The following is a 21,235-nucleotide window of genomic DNA, read 5'->3' on the forward strand; positions in this document are numbered from 1 at the left end:
CCAGACCATAATGATAAATACCACTGTATTGGCATTTTTAAAAGAAAGGTACGTATTTACAAAAACAAATATCATGATATGTGCCTCATGGCATTGTGGCCAAACTTTAACAACCATCAATTTGATTGACAGCCGTAAAAACCGCCATTGTTATTTACTCTTCAAGTGTACGCTGGAGAATGTAAAGATGAGGGATGGTCAAAATGATTCACAGATTGAAAACAAGCACCAGCCCATGACTCATGTTTAAGCACTACATTTGTATATGCATAGACATCTAAGGCATAGCTTGGGAAACAATTGAATGCATGCATGCAAGTTTTACTTATTTCAAGCCATACGTAGCCGACCGTGCTAATCGAATGTGAGAATAGTGCTAATATACTGATAACACTGGGTTCCATTGGATAAGGATGTATATGTTCTGTACTACGATTGGTCATCTTCCATGTTCCGAAAGAGGTGCGACTACCCATAGTTTATGATGACCAGAGCCCAGGTGTGCCCTTCGCAAAGCTGTTCACCATCAACTGGACCACGAGGGTCATCTCCACGGCAATTGGTCTGTTTGACCGAGAGGTCCAGCTTCAATTCACTCGCCCACTTATTGTACACATTGTATTCATTTCCCTGAATGACTTTGATGCCTGATTAAAAAGATAAAGGTGCGGCCCTTTAATTGATTTGCTGAAGCCGCTGCTGGTGGGAGGCTCTGCACTCGAGAGCACTTTCAAGAATCCCGTCAGAGAGAATTTGGCCTACTCTTCCAACGCTGAACGCTGTCCACATGGTCTTGCTAGAGGTGGGATTACCCACACTTTACCCCACCACATGTAACCTGTCAATCGACTAATCGTGGTGTATCTATTTATACTGCTGGGTGGACAGAGGCAGGGGGAATTCAAGAAATGTGCTCATCGCTTCATCTGCCATGCCTAGAGATATAGCTCCGAGGTAACTTAAAATGACCATGCACACTTTGAACATGACATAATCTGGTGATTTAACTGTCTTCAACCGTCCTCCTTCGAAGCGTTTTGGCCACCACTCATTGACTATTCAATGGCCAGACCCCGTGACGTGCAACGGAGGAGGAGGATTTTAGCACGTTTACATTTTTTTACTGTAAGCATTGTGAACTTGAAATATTACACCCACAACTTGCAGGTTTGGGCAAGCCTCCTTTCCCGGACCCCCCCCCCCCCACTGTGGCAGAACAGCTCCCACACACCCAGAGCAGCCGAATGACGAGGAAGGCTGATGCATCCGTGACCAACAACAACAGCTTCAAATCATGCGCCGATGTTTCCTACCACGAGTCGCTCTGCTTCACTTACAGGTAGGTTAGCGCCCACATGTTTGTCTTCATTCTTTCTTAAAGGGTCATGGGTGTTTTTTTTCAATCCGGGCGGTGCTGTAGCTAGACTAACCGCATGACTCACAATCGGAGGGTTCGTTCGTTTCTTAGTCCGCTTGTCCTGGTGAGGGTCGCGGCGGCAGCGTGTTGAGTAGTGGCGGTCCAGACTCCAAAGCTCTTCCTAGGGAATTCCCAGGCGTTCCCAGACCAGCCGAGCGACACAGTCTCGCCAGCGTGTCCTGGGTCGGCCCCCGGGGGTCTTCATCCAGTGGGACGTGCTGCCCGGTAGAGCTCCATGGGGGAGTCTACCGGGGGGCATCACCCCAATTGGCTCCTCTCGATCTGGAGGAGCAGCGGCTCGACTCTGAGGCTCTCCCGGGTCACCGAGCTCCCCACTCGATCACAGAGAGTGGCGAGCCCGGCAACCCTGCGGAGAAACCTCAGTTCGCCCCTTGTACCCGCGATGTCATCCTTTTCGGTCATTACCCAAAGCTCATTACCATAAGTGGGTTGGGAGTTTATTATCCACGTTTGGGAGGAGGCAGGGTTGGTACTCTTGTGAGAAGTGACTAGTGGTTGTTTCGTCGTGAGATAGGCTCCCAACTTGACAAATGTAGAATCTCCAGCGATGGTTCATGGCCCGAAATGTACTGCAATGCTAGTTTGAGCAAGGCGGATAATTGTCTTTTGATGGGAGCCGTGCTTGATTTTTTTTACTTCGATCTGGAATTTGTGTGTTACAAATTCTAGATGGAAGTATGACCCTTTCACAAAAGGAAAGTTCCCACTTTTACATCCAGGGCTCTATTCACGATGTTGAAATCGTTTTTGAAGAATGCGATCAGTATATGTGTCCATAATAAAGGTTTTTGTTTAGATCGTGTAAGTATAAATATGTCGTAACCCTCCACCACCCGACACAGCCAGTTAGTAAGGGATTTATCACGTAAACAAAACGCCAATTAGTTACTATATCAGCCCACCAGTGTGTTGGAGAGTAAATCCACAACATTTACAATTTGAGTACGACGTTTCGCTGGTAATTACATCCAGCATCATCGGGCGATTTTCCAGTATATGTACATGTGTAGTAGAGATCACAGCGGTTTCCTCGCCTTGTCATGTAGCATTGTGCGATGTGTCAGCATGCGACGATGATAATCGTCGCGATTTTACGCTGCCTTCTCAGCTCGTGCTCGCCACAGCATGGACGGCGGATCGAGTGCAGCAAGATGACGCCCGGTATGCACCTGTGAAAGGTAAGACAACACGTATCAGCTAGCTTACCTTTGTTTTTCAGGTATTTTTGTGTTAGTTTACATCCATTTATCAGTCCACTGCTGCATGAAGGCATTCCTCCTATTGTCAGTAGTGGGGGTTGTATGACCACACATCACCACACTGGTCAGTGTGGATTTATGAATGTGGGGGGCTCTCAGGACTGGTGCAGGTATAACTTTCTACTGATGTTAGTCGGGGCCAAGAATTTGAAAAAAATCAGGTTAAGCAGGTTCATAGCCCAATGCGCTAACCACTGTGCCCGGTGCTCCACCCCGCAAGGCAAGGCCGTAATTATAATATATATTCAAATATGCTCAAAATGTCCCCCCCCAATATATTGCTATAAAATTGATTTCTGTTTATATGATTGTGGTTATGGTTGTACTTTATTAATCCCTGAATGAAACAAGAAATGGTAAAAAAAAAAAACAGAGCAATGTAATACAGGACACGATTATACATTATTGTTAAAAATAAATACAAAGTCAATCCCATGTGTTAGTGAATTTTTAAATATTTTAGGCAGGAAATGGCAGGAATTTCGTTTTAAAATTTAAATTTCTTTCTGGGGGGGGGGACCCCAGACCCCTTGGAAGATGTGACATCTCTGGACCAAATCTGCTGCCACGCATGCACTTTGTTAGGGCGTCCGAATAGTTCTCGTGATTAATTTCGAACTTAACGGTCCAATTCCTGTAATCATCAGATTAATAACGCAATGAACATCATACCAACCGAAACTCGGACACCGACACCAATCACCTGGCAAAGCAATCTGCCACCAACCATCCGCAGAGACATCGCGCAAACCGCAGGGGAGTTTGCGTGTTTTCATGCCAACTACAACCATCATCAACCGATACCTTAACAAGGTCCCTTACCGCCAACGCAAGTCCCGACCCCACCCCACCTTCTGGGATCGCGATATCACCATCCTAGAATCTCACCCAGATCCGGAAGAAGGCTGGCGAACAGAGTAGAACAACGCAGACGTCCAGAATAAACGCCTCATGCAGGACCCAAACGTTGCACCTCGTGGCCTTGAAATTCCTCTTCGAAGACACTGCCGGAGCCATCAAACCGCATGAGAACATCGCCGGGGCCGATGAGCACATATCCGTCATCAATGTAAATTTAAAGACAATCCACAAGACTGCAACCGTGGCCATGCAACCCAAACCTAGGACCATATGTTGAACCACTGTAGTCTGTACTCCTTCAATGCAGGAATAACAAAAACTACATGAACTATCTCTTCAATAAACGAAATGTTAATACACTAAGAAAATAGTGGTTGAATTAGAGTTAACACGTGCCATCAAATGATTGTCCTATGAAGTGAAGAGATACCTTGCAAAAGGTATCTTTTGTGGGGTTTGAATACACATTTAAGCAGGAACTTTTGACTTTCGTTACGTTTTTCCAATGTGAATAACTTTCATATTTATAAGCGATAGGCAACAAAACATATTTGTGGTTTTACCTCATATACAGGGCAGTATTGCATTTTGCTCTGAGCATCACATTAAACCTGTCGGTACCACAAGTGGTGTAACCTGTGCAAACATGTTCACACATTGGTTTTGTACAGTAGTTCATTGTGATTTGGAACGAACCTGATCGTCCATGTCAACATTCAACGAATTGCTGTTTCCACAGTAAACAAACAAATTACTGTGGACACGCAGTAATGTATTTTAAATCGCGTTTGCTGAGCGAAGGCCCAAAGCCTCAAAGCGCCAAGTGAACAGCAACAAACAGCACTCCTAAAATTAAAAAAATTCAGCACTATTTGCAATGTATGTATGCTGAACTTCTTTTGCACATCACCAACCGTGATAATCGGAGGTGCGATGTATAGAGGAATGAAAAATTCCATAAATAGAAGTAATTTGAGTCTAACTGTGGGTGTGGTCCAAACAGGAGGTCAAATTGGAGCGATGGAGATAATTCTATTTCCAAAAGGTCTCCACTGACAAATAATTCAGAGGGCACTTGACGGGACATTGTAGGAAACCACTTCCGATGACATAACCCATTGTGAATGTATTCCATCTCACAATTGTGCAATGGTAAAACCGAAACCTGTCCGTTTCTAATTCACCTTGCAGTTTATTTTTGCAATGTTATTTGATCTATCTTCCATAAAGTCAGGGTTAGTTTAATCAATTAATAAAAAACCCTACATTTTGAGTCCTTGGTCAATGCATTTGCCGCGTGAAGGCTTTCCTATGCCATGTCAGGAGTCAGTCATGGGGGTTGTTTGACCATACTTCACCATACTGGTCATTGCGGATTGGTAAACGGGAGGGCGAGGAGCATATACAGGACTTGTTCAGATGTCGCTCACCACAGCGATCAGCAATGGACAGGAGTTTAATTTGGGCCACGGGGATCGTAGAATGGTGACCACGACAACGTCACTTTCCAAAACATGATATACAGAGGCACAGAGATGTATTAACTTGTGATACTCTATATTTACACAGTAACTAGAAACGCGTGCAACTTTGAGTGATGCTCTGTGTTCTGATATTCTTTTCACACACCAGGTGGTCACGCATTTCAAGAATGGTCATCATATGGAGACATCCAAAGAAGGAACAATAATTTTCAAGCATTCTTTACTAAGGTACATAACAATGAATGCATTATATCACCCAGTGCTCTTAATACTGAGTTTTCAACGTTGCAGGTTATAGTACAATGATAGCAACACGAGATGTCTGGCCAACGTGGAAGAAGTCAATGCTATAAAGAGCAATAGCAATGGCTGTAATATTCTATGTTTATACTGGTAGGAACGAAGTGGACCAGACCACCAATAGATTAATGTGTCCGTCCGTCCGTCCGTCCGTCCATGTATCAACATCGCCCCCTACTGCAAACACTTGGCATGACCCTGTCCGACAAGATGGCCGCCCGCTCCCCCTGCGATCTGTGAATTAAACAAGATGGCCGTCGCTTCCGGCGCATCACGGCAAAACTTTAAACTTCGCTTCAAAATTACTTTACTGAAACGCAGCACGTTTTTAAAAAAAATTACTTTACTGAAAAGCAGCACGTTTTTTAACACAGAGACAAGAAACATTTATTAACACAGAGACGAGATACATTTAATCGCCTTATTTGTGCACGAAAAGCACGGCGCGAGGCCTAGTGCGGCAGGCTTCGCGAGGCCTAGTGCGGCAGGCTTATTAACACAGAGATGAAACGCAGCACGTTTATTTAAAAAAAAAATTACTTTACTGAAACGCAGCACGTTTTTTTAACACAGAGACAAGAAACATTTATTAACACAGAGACGAGATACATTTAATCGCCTTATTTGTGCACGAAAAGCACGGCGCGAGGCCTAGTGCGGCAGGCTTCGCGAGGCCTAGTGCGGCAGGCTTCGCGAGGCCTAGTGCGGCAGGCTTCGCGAGGCCTAGTGCAGAAGGTGGTGGTGGGGGGTGGTGGGGTGGTGGGAGGGGTGGTGTTGAGGGTGGTGTTGGGGGGTCTTTAAATCTCACAGCGTTTCTTGTAAAAACAAACACTTTTAATTAACGTTACACTAGAATACAGTAATTTTTTCTTTAACTCCTCTATACCCGGTCGATATCCCTGTACCGGTACTAAGTATTATTCCTACCAGCCCACCCCGCAGGGTCCTGTTTTCATAACAATATAGAGAAATACCCCGATTTACGTCTCCCCCTTTTTTACGTCGTCGCTTTATTAAGACCACGACCTGATTTGCGTCACCTCAACCCACACTCACGTCGCTGACAACATCACCTCCTTTCTCATGTCCGTCGCCTCTCAGCCTTCCCCTCCACCCACCTACCCTGTACGCGAACTACTTTGTGTCTCACGTAAAGAAATGTACTGTCCTGTAGCGAACAAATATATGATTTACGTAAAGTGTTTTGGTGCTTTGATTTACGTAATTTAGAAAAACATTGTCGCAACTCTCATGAACGCATCCCCGACGTAAACCGCGGTATTGCTGTAAACTGTGTTGCGTAATATTCAGAGCACTACTTAATATTGAATTCGTGAACGTGTGCAGGAGCAGGGCCCTTTGCTCAAATGAGCACATTTGTTCTCAATTTGCTGTAACAGATTCTCAGAAGAGAGAAGAGGCAGTTTGTTATACCTTCGATCAAAATTCCAGAAAATGATGCCGGACCTTTCCCAAAGCATTTCACCACTGTGAGTACGTTAGCTTCGTCATGAATCCTGGGAAGTGATAAAAATAAGTCAGGGCTTAGTAACGGTTGAGGGGGGGGGGTGCCCAGATAATCTTCCATGAGGAATTAAGCCCTGGTTGAAGTCATATTTGCCTTGAGCAACAATGCCTCTGTATATAATAATTAAGAACCTTATGACGGGACCCCGGGGTCCCGAATAAACGGAATTCAAAATAGTAATTAATAAATTTAATTTTGGCGACTCTGTCCCACCGCGCACATAAACGCTGCGACCCGCCTGGCGCTGATCGTTCTGTTGTCGTGTCGTCCAAGCGCAGCGGCGAGTACGAATGCGCAGAAAAAACAAAACGTTGAAACTGTGATTAGCGCATCGTGTAGAGCTCGTCGAGAGGAATAGATCGCCGTATCGTTCGCCTTCAACGACATAGAATGATGTCGCAACGCAGTTCATGCAAGAGCCGGGGGCTTATGGGACCCCGGGGTCCCGCCATGAGGTTCAATTGTAAAGCTTCACTGGAATTGTAATGGAAATTGTTTGAGTGCCGCTCAACTCACAATAAATACAAATGATCTCCACAGTGGAAATGTGGAATTTTCACCTCTGCCTCAGCCAATGGAGATACGCATCGCTAGCCATGGTTTACTTGAGTAGCATGAGACTGGCAGGCATTGCTGACACAATGTAGACAACATTGTACCCTTCCTACAGTTGCGAGCGACTGGTAAATCTAAGCCGGTTCAGTTCAACGTGACGGGCCCTGGGATGGAGCAGACACCAGATGGATTTTTATCGTACAACCCAAACACAGGGTACCTCTACGTCACCCGGCCCATCGACCGAGAAAAAACCCCACGTGTTCAAGTAAGACTTCAGATAAACACAAGAGCCCAACAATAACAACCTATCGGCACAGACGTGCTTTAGAACATCGAATCCATGCTTAAACAATCCCCAACGTGAGCCTTTTCACTGTTATAATTATAATCAAGTATGTCGGCGTTTAACAGAAATATAGATGCTCTCGTTTTCAACCCTTTATTGTATTCATTTTCTGGTAGATATTCAATTTAATTTAGCTCTGATAAAAGCTACTCAATATATTTAATATCATGAAAACTACATATTCACACAATGGAATTTTGCTATATACTGTACCTTAAATTGATCTGAAATTCCTCATGAGTATATTTGTTTGCAGTTGGAGTATTTCGTCTACAATGACCAAGGCACCTTGCTTGAAGGACCCAAACGTCTAACGATAGATATTCTGGACATGAATGACAATGTGCCAGAGTTTGCATCCCACATCTTCAATGCCACCATTCCAGAAAATGCAGCATATGGTGAGCCCATAAATCCATTTGTTATTCACGTTTATAGTTAACTATCAGCGCTCTCCAACATTCCTTTGGTATCACGTCTTTAACTTTTAACATTACATTACAGCCCTTTGTGAGTCCACTGCTGAATGGGGGTTCTCTCCTATGCCGTGGGAGTTATTTGACCAAACTTTACCATGCTAATCAGTCATACCAAGCAGCGCTTACTTGAGATTTCGATAAACAAATTACACAAGACGCAATCTTGGGATATTCCGAACGCATAGTGTGCTATTAAGTGCACTGGCCATAATTTCAAGTCCTAGCCATGGTTAACATTGGTGGTGTAACCTCTCCTACACCCACAACTTCATCAAATTAGCGCTGACATGTGTGGTAAAGTTTAGCCAAACAATTCCCCAAGACTGAATAGAGTGTGTGGAGCCCTCATCCAGAAATGCATTGACATCTATTATACAATGACACATTTCAGATCGGTATTACGCGACAACACGCCCATATGAATACAAAATGCATTTCTGTCTCCCATATTGCTTTCGCCTCATTCCATTATTGAAGGCCTGTCAGCTGCAACATTGAGTTATATTTATGAGTGAGTAAAACTCTTAATAAAAATAAATATAATGCGACACGTTTTCACCTAACAGAGTGGGTGCAGATGATACACGCGAATTAACGCCTTTTGGGCTTGTTTGGAAACAGGCGTTTCAGTGCTGCAGGTGTCTGCTGTGGACAGAGACGACCCGAGCACTCCGAATGGCAGGCTCGTGCACAGCATCGTCTCTCAGACCCCTGGCGTTCCCTTCGCAAAGCTGTTCACCATCAACGGCACCACGGGAGTCATTTCCACAGCATTTGGTCTGTTCGACCGGGAGGTACGGCTTCAATTCAACTCGCCCAATCATCGGACCCATTGTACAGTATATGTTTTTCCCCTGAATGACTTGATGTCTGCTTACAAAGCTAAAGGCACAGCCCTTCAATTTCTTGCTGAATCTGCTGCTAGTGGAAGGCTCTTCACTGGAGGGCGCTCTGAAGAATCCCTTCAGAGAGAGTATTTGGCCTACTCTTCCAACACTGTCCAGATGTCTTGCTAGAGCTGGGATTACCCACACATTACCCCACCACACGTGACCTGTCAATCGACTAATTGTGGTGCACCTATTTATACTGCTGGGTGGAGAGAGGCAGGGGAGATTTAAGAAACTTGCTCCAGGGTTTCAACTCTTGAGCCGGAAAATTAAATTAAACCTGCAACCTTTAGATTACAAGTCCAATGTGCTAACCATTAAGATTTTACTTGTTTGTAACTTGGAATATGAAACACTTTGTTGACCAGGCCAAATCACTCTTAATAAAGAGCTGTGTATGTCACTTGCTTTAACTCAGAAAACTTCTCATGACTCTTCTGGCTCATCACATCACTGCAGCTACATCATTCTTATAACGTTGCCTTATTGAGTTGTATATTTTTTTATTTTCTTCAGCTTGTAGATAGCTACACGCTGACGGTTCAAGCCACGGATCTCGGTGGCCGAGCGGGTGCCCTCTCAGCCAGTGCCACCGTGTCCGTGACCATCTCCGATGTTAATGACAACCCGCCGGTGTGCCAGCACCCACAGGTAGGAACCGCCATGGCACGAAGACAAAAACTCAATGACCCGAAATGAATTGCCCACAATTCACAACATTTTTTTCCATCATTTGAAACACATTGTGCTGGATGGGGCAGTTATATTCTTGCATTAGGAAATATGTCCGGGAGCTAAATGTCAATATCGAGGTCCGCTCGCCACAAGAGGGCTTCAGAAAAGAGTTGGTGTAGTTTTGCTGTTCCTCCTCTGTTGAAGGATTGCAGACTGTAGCGATTTACCCTCAGGTCCATAGTAAGGGTTGCTTGGCCACAGTCGCACTGTGGCCTGTTTGCAATTTTACATTCATGAAGGAGATGGGCGCAGCAGCCTGTTGATGTTTTGATGCGGTTGAATGATGCACCAGTGTCTTTGAGGACATGTCAAAGCCTGGAAGTGCAATGTTTGGGTGTGGAATGAGGTGGTTATTATGGACGTCTGCATTGTTTTACTCTGTTCGCCAGCCTTCTTCTGGATCTGGGTGGGATTCTAGGACAATAATGTCAGTAGAAGGACAGATGAAAGATTATTTGGCAGCTATAAATTTGCACGTGATAAGCCACTTCGTTGCGCTATCATTTGTGGCTAGGTTGCTTTTGAAAAAGAAGCTAATAGCTCAATGGGCTTTACTTGGTAATATAAAAAATAGTTTAGTTTTAGTTTTTTTTAAGTGATTCCTATACTTTGCACTCCAATCGTGTTTTTGTAACTTTCTGACTGGCCCCTACTGGACATCGGATTCCTCCAGGATGAATACAGATTTTGAGTCTGTGTATGAATCACACGGCATAATAGACAGGGCCAGATTAAGTTTGATGAGGGCCCGTGGCCATTCATCCCTTTCCCTGTTTTACCCCCACCCATTCCCGATCCTAAACAGCACCCCATTGTGGTTTTCCCTTGTGACTTCAGTTCTGGTTTTTAAACACGACTTAAGAACTTGTAAAGCCAAGTAAGAGTTCATCCAAACAAAACCAGTTGAATTTCGGTACATCACTTTGTATACTTCATCGAGTGATTGCCAAATTACCTTTAGTATTTATTATAGTGTCACAGTATTGCATTTCACCAAATATAAATCAGTATATATAGATTTTTTTGGGGTGTGGCTACTCAAAATCTGAGAGCCATATCCGCTGTCGCCGAAGCTCCCGCATAAATCCAGCCTTAATAATAGGAAATGCCCACAAATACACTTAATTTAATCAGAGCACAGATGTGCATTTAATGCATCTTATAGTGATAATAATTTGGGTAGCATGGTCCAACTTGGAGCTCAGTGCAACGTTTCATAACACTGTGAGCTGTTGTTGGATATTACTCGCCATGGTCCATGAGCACAATAACATATGTGGTGTTATCTTCATTTGCCAGGCTGGCATTGTGCTAACATTTCCTTTAATATAATATCATGTACTAAATTTCGATTTAAAGCTTTCGTGACTGCAGGGATTCATCTTCTTGGTTCTTTCGGTAAAGTCACGTAGAAGGGAAATAATAAAACAATAGTAAGTTTTATTTTTCTTATTTTATTATTTCCCTTCTACGTGACTTTACCGAAAGAACCAAGCAGATGAATATCATGTACGTTAATGTTCCCATACCGCCGATTAGCCTATTAACAAATCACCTCCCGCTCTCGTCACACCTCGCAAGCTAAACGCATTTGAGTCTGGATAGTGCTTGGATTGGCAACTCAACCATGAGGCATAACAGATGTGATAGGTTGTATGTATCTATGTTGAATTGGCTACGTACGTTGCTTTTGCTTTTGCACCGTACATAGCCAACCGTGCTAATTGGAGGTGCGGGGGAAGGACAACAAACTAAAGACAAAAAGCACTTGTAATGACAAAAAGGTTATGGGGCTATGTCGTGGGTAGCAGACAGCCATATAGAAAAAAAATTGTTGTACTGTACTTCTATACTCCCAGGACTATGCTCTCCACCTCCACCCACCTCACTGACCAGCATGGGGAAGTACACTCAAATAACCCCCATTGCATGAGAAGGCCTTCATCCAGCAGTGGATTTAAAAAGGGCTGTACATGCTACATGTGTGTGTAATATAGACATGTAGCCAAGTGTCCTGATACCTGTGCGGTGGCTTCATGTGTTCTTGTTCACTGTTGAGATGGAATCAATGGAAATCAAGGCCTGCATGCTAACTCCATTGTGTGTCTTCTCTTAGGTGTATGGGGAAGTCAAAGAGAACACCACCGACCTTAACGTGACAACGTTGAGCGTCACGGACAGAGATGAGAAATTCACTCCCAACTGGAGGGCAGTGTACAAGATCCAGAATGGAAAAACAGAGGCACACGTCGCGATCAAAACTGACCCTCAAACAAACCAAGGCATCGTTAGTATCATTAAGGTAGTGCATTTTATTTGTTTGCAGAAATCAGTGTTGACGTGTCACCGATTTCCTCTGCATGCAATGTTTGTAACTTTTATTGCTTCAAAAATATACACTTAGATGGTTGCCGAACTTCCAGTGTAGAGCTGGGGTATCCTGATGTGGTGGCGCACACTTTTAATCGTGTTGGTGAATCATAAATAGCCGTTTCAGCTAAGAAATGGCAGAAGAGTGAATGGACTTGGAAACTTGCCTGCGTGGAACTTTGAACGTTACTTCGCAGTATGTGTGGTGGGTTTCTCCTGGCACTCCAGATTCTTCCAACACTCAGAACACTTGTTTAAAAGGGTTTGGAAAAAAAACACGCAGGGCAGGGCTCACCTGAAATATCTTCTGGATACTCACTGAGTTTTTCTTGGATAAAATATTTTCAGACGGTCGCAAGTCGAGCCGTCATAAGTCTAACCCTTATCTCCCATAGGGTGCAATGTTATACATTGGTGTTCCGTTCCTGGAAACCTATTGCATACCATTAAAATACTAAAATTGACCCCGAAAATAATTTAAAATAACCCGTACAAACATTTATTGTCACTTAACGTAACCTTTACCAACATTTATTAAGTAAAAACAAACACATTTGAAAATCCTTAAGTGCTTTTCTGCATGTGCATCACATTTCCTTTTCTCAGACGTAGGCGAAAATGTTTCAAAGCGTGAAGAAAATTTACAAAGAAGTGAAGACTTTGAGATAGAGACGCCGCTGCGTTCGCTCTCGGCGTATGTCCATACGAATTCGGCAAAAGAGAGAAAAAAAAGTACCGCCAGATGGCGCTGCGTGACACGCGCACACTCGCCGACGCCGAGCGACCAATCGACTCGGCGTCCGGTCGCAGTAGTTGGTCGTAGGTACGAGTTTTTGTCGTTACTGTGGGAGGGGGGGGGGGTCTTCATTACTATAAGGTCCTAAAAAGGGGTTTGTCGCAAGTCGAGGCGTTGTAAGTTGGGGGTCACCTGTAATTAAACTCGGCCTATAATTATTCGAGGTAAATAAAATGGACACCGCTTTTTGCGAAGACAACAGCATTGTACCTCTGGAGAGCCTGGCTCAGGGCCATCAGTAGAGATGAGCACTACCGATAATAACTACTTGCCTTCAGACGATCCCCAATTTGAGGGTGTATTGTTCCGGGTTCGTTACATTTTCGTGATTTGTATCTTCCTTTGCGATGGTTGTGTTTTGGGTTCTGGAATAATAATAACGAAAACTACAAATGAGCAAGGGAAATTATTTACGTAACAATTCAAGTAATTCCAGAGTTTCCAACATTGCGCGTTGCCATTCTTCAGCCTGTGCACTACAGAGACACCAAGGCGATCGTGCTCAACGTCTCGGTGGAGAATGAGGTCGCGTTCTTGGGTAGCGACACGAGGAGTTTGGCAGGACCCACGGGCCTCTCGAGGGCACAGGATCCTTTGTGGTCCGTGCCAGGGCGGCGGCTGTGCCAGCTCATGATTCGCGTGCTGGAGGAGGAGCTGGCGCCCGTCTTCGTGCCGCCCCACGTGGAGGTGACGGTGGAGGATGGAGCCCGACCTGGAGCCCGCGTCACCATTCTCACCGCCACCGACCCCAACTCCTCGGCCAGCCGCATCGAGTCAGTGGCGGCGTAGTGCGAGCTTTCGTTCACTCGGCGTCAAAATGCCTCCACGCTCAAACGAACATCGGGTGCTGGTCTTAATTTCGTAGTGGGAATTAGTATCTCGATGCTCAAATCAGAATCAGATTCTTTAATTGTCTTGGAGAAATACGAGGAGCTATGGACGCTCTTTTTTCACAGATGTCCAGTAGCTGCAGGTCAGAAAGTTACAACAAACAATAAAAAATACGTTATAGGAGTGCAAAGTATAGGAAATGTTAGCAAATTACTATAAATAAATATATAAACCAAGACTAAATCATTTTTATTTAACCAGGTAAACCCTACTGAGATATTAGTTATTTTTCAGAAGCGACCTGGCCACAAATGATAGCTCAACAAAGTGGCTTATCACGTGGAAATTTATAGCAACCAAATACTCTGAACTCTGTGTGCCAGTGCTCAACTGCAATGGCTACTTTAAGGGACAGATATATGTGCACTTACGATTAATCCAGTTGGTAGGAATTCCACATTCTTATGATGGGAAGGCCTTCAATTTCCCGAGGGCAAAAATCTTAATTTTCCACCAAATGTCATTTGTTTTTCATATTCTTTGGGTCTTTCGGTAAAGTCACCTAGATAAGTTCAAAGAAAATAAAATAAAATAAACAAATATTTTATTTGACATACCCCTCAAGGTATGATGGGCAAGTCAACCCTTGCAAGGATTTTATCTTTCACATTTGAGTGGGAGTGTACTCTGGCAGTATGGAATGTGTACCACCCCATGCTCATTTTATTTGGGAGGCACTGAGATTTGTCATTTTTGGAGGTAGCTGGGAGCCTCTGAAACCTCTCTCTATGATTATGTTCTGACACTGATCTCCCATTTCTGAAATAGTGGTTTGTAAAATGTTGCTGTATTGCACTGAATGGGCTCCACAGTATTCATGGACGGCTTTGTCAATAACACTAGGCAACCCAGCAGTGTTTGTTTAACTGGCAACCCTGCTGATGAGACCCAGAATTATACAATTAGTCCAGATATTGCCTCTTGATTCTGGTAAAACTTGATCGAGAACGCCCATAGACTCATCTTGTTTTATGGCAGAACAAATGTTACGCAAGCTTAATATATGCATCAGTTATTACCCAACACCCAGAGTACATTAAACACATTCTCAACAATAATGCATTGTTTTTGTCATATATATTCTTTTGCAAGAGCCACCACATTGGATGCTACCAATATAATTCCTCATAATGCGGTCTTGCACCGCCAGCCACGTGGCCACCCTCGAACACCGTAGGTTTTATTCATATTCCCAACAAAGCCTCGAATGTTCCTCTGTGTTTGCTGTAACGATCTGGCTGTGTTCTCTTATGAGTGTGCATTGGCTGGTGCTCTGGGTTTCCTAACCGCAAGACGTTGACGGTCGACAGGTACAGTATCCTCGACGATGAGGCGAATTGGCTACACGTGGACAGGAGCAGCGGGGAGGTCACGACCAGAGCAACGCTCGACAGAAACTCCACGTTTGTGCGAAACAGCACGTACACGGTTTTTGTGACTGCCATCAAGCACGGTGAGCAATGCACGGCATGGCCGAGTCAACTACTGTGTTCATATTTAATAATAATGCTTTCGTTTTATTTTCGTGCTCATAGCATCCCATAACGCTGTACATATATGAGAACCAAATCTCATATACAGCCACTACCAAGCAAATGAAAACCCTACTACCAAGCAAAATCTGAAGGGAATATATATTTATCTTGTCTGCGTATTCCTCGAAGATAAAAGTTCCATTATTGTGTGATAAATAACACCACCTTCCGATGTGTGTCTCTCCACGTAAAAGTAAAAAAACGAGAGTATTTATTCCATAATCCATCAGCCGCACTGCCATCTGGGAGTGGGTCTTTACAAGCAAACTGATGTTTATGGGCGAGGAACATTTGTGTAAGACCATTTGTTTAACAAATAGATCCTTGTTTGAGACAAAACTATGCAATATGTTCCACAAAAAAGTCACGAAGTAACATTGTGGAGAATGTTGAATAACAAAATAAATTACGCATCCTTCCCATATTTGCCTCCACATTTCTAGCAATCATCGCCCCCTTACGGTGAAACTGCTGCACGCTATGGTCGGGGTCGGCAACCAAAATAACAAGAAGAGCATTTTTATCGAAATTCGCAACAACAAAAAACTCAATATTTCAAGAGCCACAGCAATGCACTGTGTGGTGAATGCGAGACGGTGGTCATTAATAACGTCATGGAGCAGTCCTTAAAGAGCCAAACGCAGCTCCGTAGCCACGGGGTTCCTGTCCCCTGCACGATACGATATACATGCTCTAAGAATGACGAGAATACCAAACCATAGCAATGATTTCATTGAACGATTTAACCCTTTGCCGTTCCAAGACATCTGCAAGTTGAAGGGTGGGTCCCGTTCACCGCTGAATCTCAGAACGCACAAGCGGCTCAGCGTTAATTTTACGCAGATAACTGGAGTGACACTGCACTCTGAAATAGCTGGCAACGAACTGTGCCACACACCCTCCCGCATGGCTTTTTACTTCCGATTCCGTTCCAATGACGTACACGTACGTACATTTGCGTCATCGGAACTGATGAGGTACACGTACGTACGTTATCCGTACGTAATTAGTACGTCAACGGACTGGGAAAGTGTTTGCACGAAACCCAGCCAACCATGTGCAGAGTGGTGCTCCCATTGCTGCCAGGAGCGTGGGGGCGGGAGTGAGCGTTGCATTGTCGCTGCCGGCGCAGGTGCGGCCACCAAGACCGCCACGTGCTCCCTCGCCGTGCGTCTGGACAGCCCTGCAGCGCGTCCCCTGCTCACCCTGCCCCCCAAACTCGCAAAGCAGCGGGGCCTGAACGTCGGTGCCATGGCTGCCGTCATCTGCTCTCTCGTCGCACTCGCACTGGCGGGTACGCACAGCCAGACTTCTTGATGCCGTTGGTAATATTATTTTTCTAACGTTTTGGCTTAGAAAATAGCAACTTCAAAATCTGTAACCGAGTTTGAAAGCCACACGGTGGCTTCAGGTGAGTGCTTTGCTGCTGCTGCTGTTGCCTCGGTTGAATTTCCGAAGTTCGCAGTGATTCATGGTGCATGCTGTGTGACTCACAATGTGCTCAATTGTTCACAATGCGCTCCACGGTTTGGTCAGGATCTCCACATTGGCATTCCGGGCTTCCATAAATTTACCACTTGTAAAGCTGGTGGCCTGATCCAACCGGTTGTCAATTGGAATTACACGTAGCACCATTGTCCCATTTTGTACAAATTTTTACAGTACCCTTCTGAGGATTTCCTGGGTAAACATGCGTAATGATTATATAAATAACCCTTTTTTTTATTTCAGCGCTTCTTTTGCTACTGTGTCGAAGATCCAGAAAGAAGAGCCAGCCATCCGAATATCTGATTTCGAAGATGGAAGCAGAGGGCTCTCTGATCAAATACAACGAGGACGGTGGTGAGGAGAAACCGGTGAGCGTCACCTTGTCTCAACGATTTTCCAGCACCATACCACATACAGCCACCTGCATGCACAACATTTTACATACAGCGGTTCCTAACGGTAAGCTTTCCCACCTGATGACGTACGCTTGTGTTGCGCCCGAAACGTTGTGATTTATTTTATTTTATACCTACATGACTTTACCGAAAGAACCAAAGAGTATGGATTTTTTGCAGTCATTAAAGCTTCAAATCAAGATTGGTATTAATTTGTTCCACGAAAACCATTGTTAACTGAAATTATCGTTAATCGAATATAGGGAATACATGTTAATGGCTCCATTTTTTCCAAGACGATCAGAAGTTGACAAATGTCACCCTAAAACATACTTTATAACATTTAATCACACAATTGTAATAAATACACGTTTTAAGAACATATTAAAGCATTGATAGTAATAAAAATATGGATAAATAATGAATAAATAGAGCATACATTTTTTACTTTAGGTTAAAGAGCTGTTTTCATAAGCAATGCACATCAGACATTAAAAGCGAGCAGCCAGTTGCTCTGAAAATGCTCATAAAAGGGCGTCGCTGATTGGCTGGGGTCTGCTGCAGAGTCCACTTTAGGAGTGCTCTGATTGGGCAAAATTGGCGGCCGCGTGATATTGTAAACATATGGTTCGTTGAAAATGTATCGTTAATAGAAATAATGGGACCTTAAGGGAGGCGGATCGTTGATCTAAATATCGTTAATCGATGGCATAGTATTCTGAATTATATAACAAGAGCAGAAGCCAAACATAACACCACTCGATGGCATGAATGATCACGTGTCTGCATTATTTCATGGCTTCTAAAGCGGATTGTCTTTTGCTGAGAGGCAGATCTAGAAACTTGCCATGGGTGGGGCGGGCCCAACATTACGATATTTTGAGATAGACGCCACCCCCTCCATCCCCCGGATCTGCCACTGCTTTTGGTCGATTGTTTTGAGTTTGCGGCATTCTCTTTGTCTTGTCAAGTACTCCTTGAGGCTCGTGGACATGACCAAGACCAAAGGCGATGAAGTCTCAAGGGAAAACACCTCCCGGGACCAAGAAGACCCGCCTAGAGACACCACGGAGAGCAGTTTGTTTCTGCAAAATCTATCGCCACGCACTGACGGGGAGACTGAAAACGACTGCAGTATCAAGACAAATTCTGCAGCACAAAGTTTTGGCACGCTCTCCGAAGAGGGTTCCATATTCCAAACTGCAGATTTAGACGTTGACCTTACTAGCATTGAGTTGGAGTCCCTTCCCAGGAGCTGCCAGGAGCTCGAGACCCAGTCCAGGGTTCCCGCGGCCATGCCCTCCGTGCCGCCCGGCGGGATGCTGCTGCGTTCAAAAAACTTCCAAAACATTCACGTGGCATCGGACGTGACGACGTCGGGTGACGGTGGCCTGGCGGCGCAGCGGTTCAGCAAGTCCATGCACAGCTTTTCGGACGCTCGGGCGAGCGAGTTTGCATCGTCAGAATTACTCCTGGACCAGGATATGTTTGCACAAGAGCACTCGGATCTTGAGGTGGGCGCCGAGATACGTACTCAGCGTTAGCCAACCATGTACACTCAACGCCTGGTTTCGTTGGAGATTGTTGACGTTAGGACATTTGATCTTTCCCAGCGCCACTGCGGCTAGGGTAAAGTTAAAGTGAGTTGAGCGTTGAGGAGGTGTTCATCTCCATTTTGCAGCCCTGAGCAAGTGGTGGAAAGTCCACATTCCTATGGCGCAGGCGAGTCCATCCATAGGACAACCACTCTTGACTTCCCCCACATGACAGTTTTTTTTTTATTGAACACGGAGGGATGATGGGCTGAGTCAACCCCCAAACAGGATTTTAAAGTCGCTAGCGTTCCATCGCGAGTCTGTGGAGAGACTTGAGCCCACTGCCCTAGAACGTGGAATTTCTATGCCTCAAGGCTGCCAGCAGAGATAAGTGCCATATAACGTATCATGCGAGCAGAAAGACATTATTAGTGTTATTTAAATGAGAAATTACATTCATAACATGCCTTTCTGTTGAGATGCTGTAGATGATTAAAACATTTTTGTAAAGCCATGACATTATTTGCTCACGACACCACGAGAGGAAGAGCCCCTCTGCGAGTGTTTTTGGCCGCGTGTCTACTCACACTTTACCCCACTACACACGACCTGCCACTTAACTAGCTCTCTTTTACCAATCTTTTTTACTGCGGAGTGAACAGAGGCAGGGGGGGGTTATTTAAAAAAGCACCATTGTTTAATCTGCTGGCACTGGAGATGATGTCCGAGGTACATTCACAACATTGAATTTAATTTCACAACGAATGAAACATTGCAATAACAACAACAATGGCAACCGTGTGTGTGTGCAGAGATACCAGTCAGATGATCATGGGATGTCGGAATCGACAGATGTCAGCCTGGACTGTGATTGGCCTGAGGACAATGGGTCCGAGTCTGTGACTTTGGACACCCCACAGCCAGCAGCCAACCCCATGCTGCGTGCGTTTGAGCAGCTCAACTCCGGGCAACTGCAAGAGTGCTTCTCAATACTCCTCGGAACGGTGAGCGAAGTTCAGCAGAGTGCTACTCTCATCGTTATCGTGATTAGTATTATCATGGGCGTCGTCATCAGTCACATTTCCATTGCATATTTATTGCTTGTTTGAGGGCATTGTTGTGAGCTGTCGTGTTGCCTGCCAGTGGGGAGCAGTCGTGTAGCGGTTAGCGCGCTGCGCTACGAACCCAGCGACACGAGTTCGATTTCTGCTCACGACCAACACTGGTGACGATTATTTGAACCGGTCCCGAGCTTCTCCTAGGTAGACTCAGCCTCAAATGAGTACCTGGCGCGGTGTGTAAACATCGCCACTCGGGAATGGTGCTGGCCACTGCTGTTTAATTTATTATATCCATTGTTGGGAATGAGGCAGTGGTAAACAAAAAAAAATCCACGTTTTCATAGCAAGAGACATTTTGTCCACAAGATGACCACCGTTGACACCACGGTAAGATGTGGCATTATAAAATGATAAATGTGAATTATATTTCGAATTGATAAAACTAATAGGAAAAGTTGCAGCCCTACAATTGCTTGTGGTCTTACCTGGTAAAAAAAAAAAAAAACATATTTTAGTTTATAATTTTAGTTTATATTTTGCTCACATTACTGCTGGTAGAAGCGTCTGTATCAGAGAACTCCTCCAGAGGCTATTTTTACCTACTCTTCCTCACTGGCCAGATGTCTTGGTAGAACCAATAGCAACACAGAAAATTTGACCGAGAAAGACATGATGTCCTTTCACCAGCAGTGGCCTGAACAAGCACTACTAGTAGGCCCGCACCTTCACCTTTCACTTGCCCATTACTATATATCGGTGGATCACCTTTCGGGCCAACGTAACCTATGCTGAATCCCGTCTCTCCCGTCCGGCAAGGAGAAAGAGCTCGCGGACATGGACCCGTTGGCCCAGGCCAACGACATGCTGCTGTCGTACCGCTACGAGGGGGACGGCTCCCGGGCCGACAACCTTTCCTGCTGCTCAAGCTCCCATGGAGACCGCGGCTGTCGCTCGGCGCAGCCTCCTGCAAGCACAGCGAGGCCGTAGAGGAGGCTCTTCTGTACGGCCACGGTGTGGAAACGCCCACCGAGTTATCTGAGGCTCAGATCCGTAAAAATGTACGGTATGGCTTAATCAGAGTGCGCGCGATGCTGTTAGAAGCCGAAAAAAGGTAAAGGCGCAGTCCTGCAATTGCTTGCTCCTGCCACTGCTGATGGAAGGGCTCCCACTAGAGGAAGCTCTAGATTGTTCACTCGAGTGGAACTCTGGAGGGAGTTCTAGAGAGTTCACTCGCTTCATAGCTCATCGGATTCCTGCAGTCGAAATAAAGATTTTGATAATCATCA

General features: G+C 44.9%; 1 protein-coding gene across 1 annotated transcript; it reads left to right on the plus strand.

The window, feature by feature from the left end:
• The first annotated feature begins 1,206 nt into the window (after nucleotides 1–1,206).
• LOC144728657 (cadherin-4-like) lies at nucleotides 1,207–21,235 on the plus strand. Its single transcript, XM_078608238.1, has 16 exons — nucleotides 1,207–1,339; nucleotides 2,547–2,616; nucleotides 5,191–5,270; nucleotides 6,743–6,832; nucleotides 7,541–7,693; nucleotides 8,031–8,175; nucleotides 8,875–9,047; nucleotides 9,660–9,794; nucleotides 11,995–12,180; nucleotides 13,513–13,817; nucleotides 15,246–15,388; nucleotides 16,603–16,764; nucleotides 17,202–17,326; nucleotides 18,325–18,867; nucleotides 19,701–19,892; nucleotides 20,766–21,235. Exons 1-16 carry the CDS (start codon nucleotides 1,295–1,297, stop codon nucleotides 20,934–20,936), a joined length of 2,718 nt encoding a protein of 905 aa, XP_078464364.1. The 5' UTR covers nucleotides 1,207–1,294; the 3' UTR covers nucleotides 20,937–21,235.

This window comes from Lampetra planeri, chromosome 29 (assembly GCF_965212315.1).
Source record: "Lampetra planeri chromosome 29, kcLamPlan1.2.h2, whole genome shotgun sequence".
Classification (NCBI taxonomy): Eukaryota; Metazoa; Chordata; class Hyperoartia; order Petromyzontiformes; family Petromyzontidae; genus Lampetra; species Lampetra planeri.